At 58.8% G+C, this 1,272-nt stretch overlaps 1 protein-coding gene across 1 annotated transcript; it reads right to left on the bottom strand.

Moving 5' to 3' along the window:
* LOC124686013 (NAD(P)H-quinone oxidoreductase subunit S, chloroplastic-like) lies at nucleotides 1-947 on the bottom strand. The gene has a single exon (XM_047220024.1). The coding sequence runs from the start codon at nucleotides 933-935 to the stop codon at nucleotides 228-230; it is 708 nt and encodes a 235-aa protein (XP_047075980.1). The 5' UTR covers nucleotides 936-947; the 3' UTR covers nucleotides 1-227.
* Nucleotides 948-1,272: the final 325 nt, after the last annotated feature.

Here is a 1,272-nt window from a genome sequence, read left to right as displayed (position 1 = left end):
TTAGAGGGAGTATGTAGCATGACCAGCGGGAACAACAGTAAAACGGTGTAGTGTACAATAAGCAGCATGCCAGCATCATTACCATGTGACATGTGCAGTTTAGCGAATCAGAGTTCAGACTCGCTCTCAACTTTGCAAGATCTCAAGTAGATATACACATATACACAGGGCTTGCACATACATACACATAGATACAAGAACAAGAAGAAGCTGAAGCACATGGTACATCAGGCCTTTGCGGCGGCGCCTTCCGCTTGCTTCTTCTTCTCGGCCTCCTCCTCATCGTCCCCGACGAGCGCCTCGAGCACCACCGACTTGGGGTTCACCATGGGCGGGCCCTTCTCCCTGCCCTCGAGCTCGCCGACGCCGAAGGTGATGAGCCTGTCCCAGTTGCCCCCCTCGAAGAGCACGCCGACCCTCCCGTCGGTGACGCGCTGCACGATCCCGCAGTACATGTGGTAGGCGTTCATGGGGTTCTTGACCAGCACCACCATGCCCGGGAGGAACAGCGGCAGCTCCGGCGCCCTCGGCCGCTCCGCCGGAACCGCGGCCGTGGGGGAGGCCGGCTGGGCTTTCTTGGGGGGACGAGGAGGCGGGTTCTTGGCCACGAAGTCCTTGAGCCCGACCTCGCCGCCGGGGAAGCCGCCCGTGAGGCCCATCATCTCCTTCTCGAAAGCGTCCGGGTCGACGGCTGGCGGCTCATCTGCGGTGCCTGGCGAGGATGATTCTCTGGGCGTGGGCGTGGACGGAGGAGGCGGGCTGGGCGAGGAGAGCTCCTTGCGGATGCCGACCTCGCCGTTGCAGAGGCCGCGGCCGCCGAGGATTTCGGCGAGGCGGAAGGACGCGGAGGGAGGAGGCGCGGGGAGGCGGACGCGATGGTGGGGTAGCGCCGGCGGAGGGCGGAGGAAGGAGGGGGTGGTGGGCGCGGGCGCCATTGGAGGGAGGGAGAGAAAATGGCCGGGAGCTATGTGTGGAAGCGGAGAGAGGCGGAAGAGGGTGATGATGAGGCGGCCCGTGTGCTTCCCGCCACGTGGCGCTGCTGCTGAGTTACTCCATCTGTGAAAGGGATCCATGTTGTATAGCGGTAAAGGGAGTGGCGTTTTGGCACCCGGGAGCATATGCTCCCGGTTTTTAAACTTTGTTTTAAATGTATTTTTAAAATGTTGAAAAATTTGAACATAAAATTTAGTGGATACATCTTAAAATTCTACAAGTTCAAAAAGTGGTTTCACAGAAAACCGATATTTTGAGTGCCATCCGTAAAAAAGACAA

This window comes from Lolium rigidum, chromosome 2 (assembly GCF_022539505.1).
Source record: "Lolium rigidum isolate FL_2022 chromosome 2, APGP_CSIRO_Lrig_0.1, whole genome shotgun sequence".
In the NCBI taxonomy this organism is placed as follows: Eukaryota; Viridiplantae; Streptophyta; class Magnoliopsida; order Poales; family Poaceae; genus Lolium; species Lolium rigidum.
The sequence above is the reverse complement of the archived record's forward strand: the minus strand, read 5'-3'. Positions and strand labels throughout refer to the sequence as shown.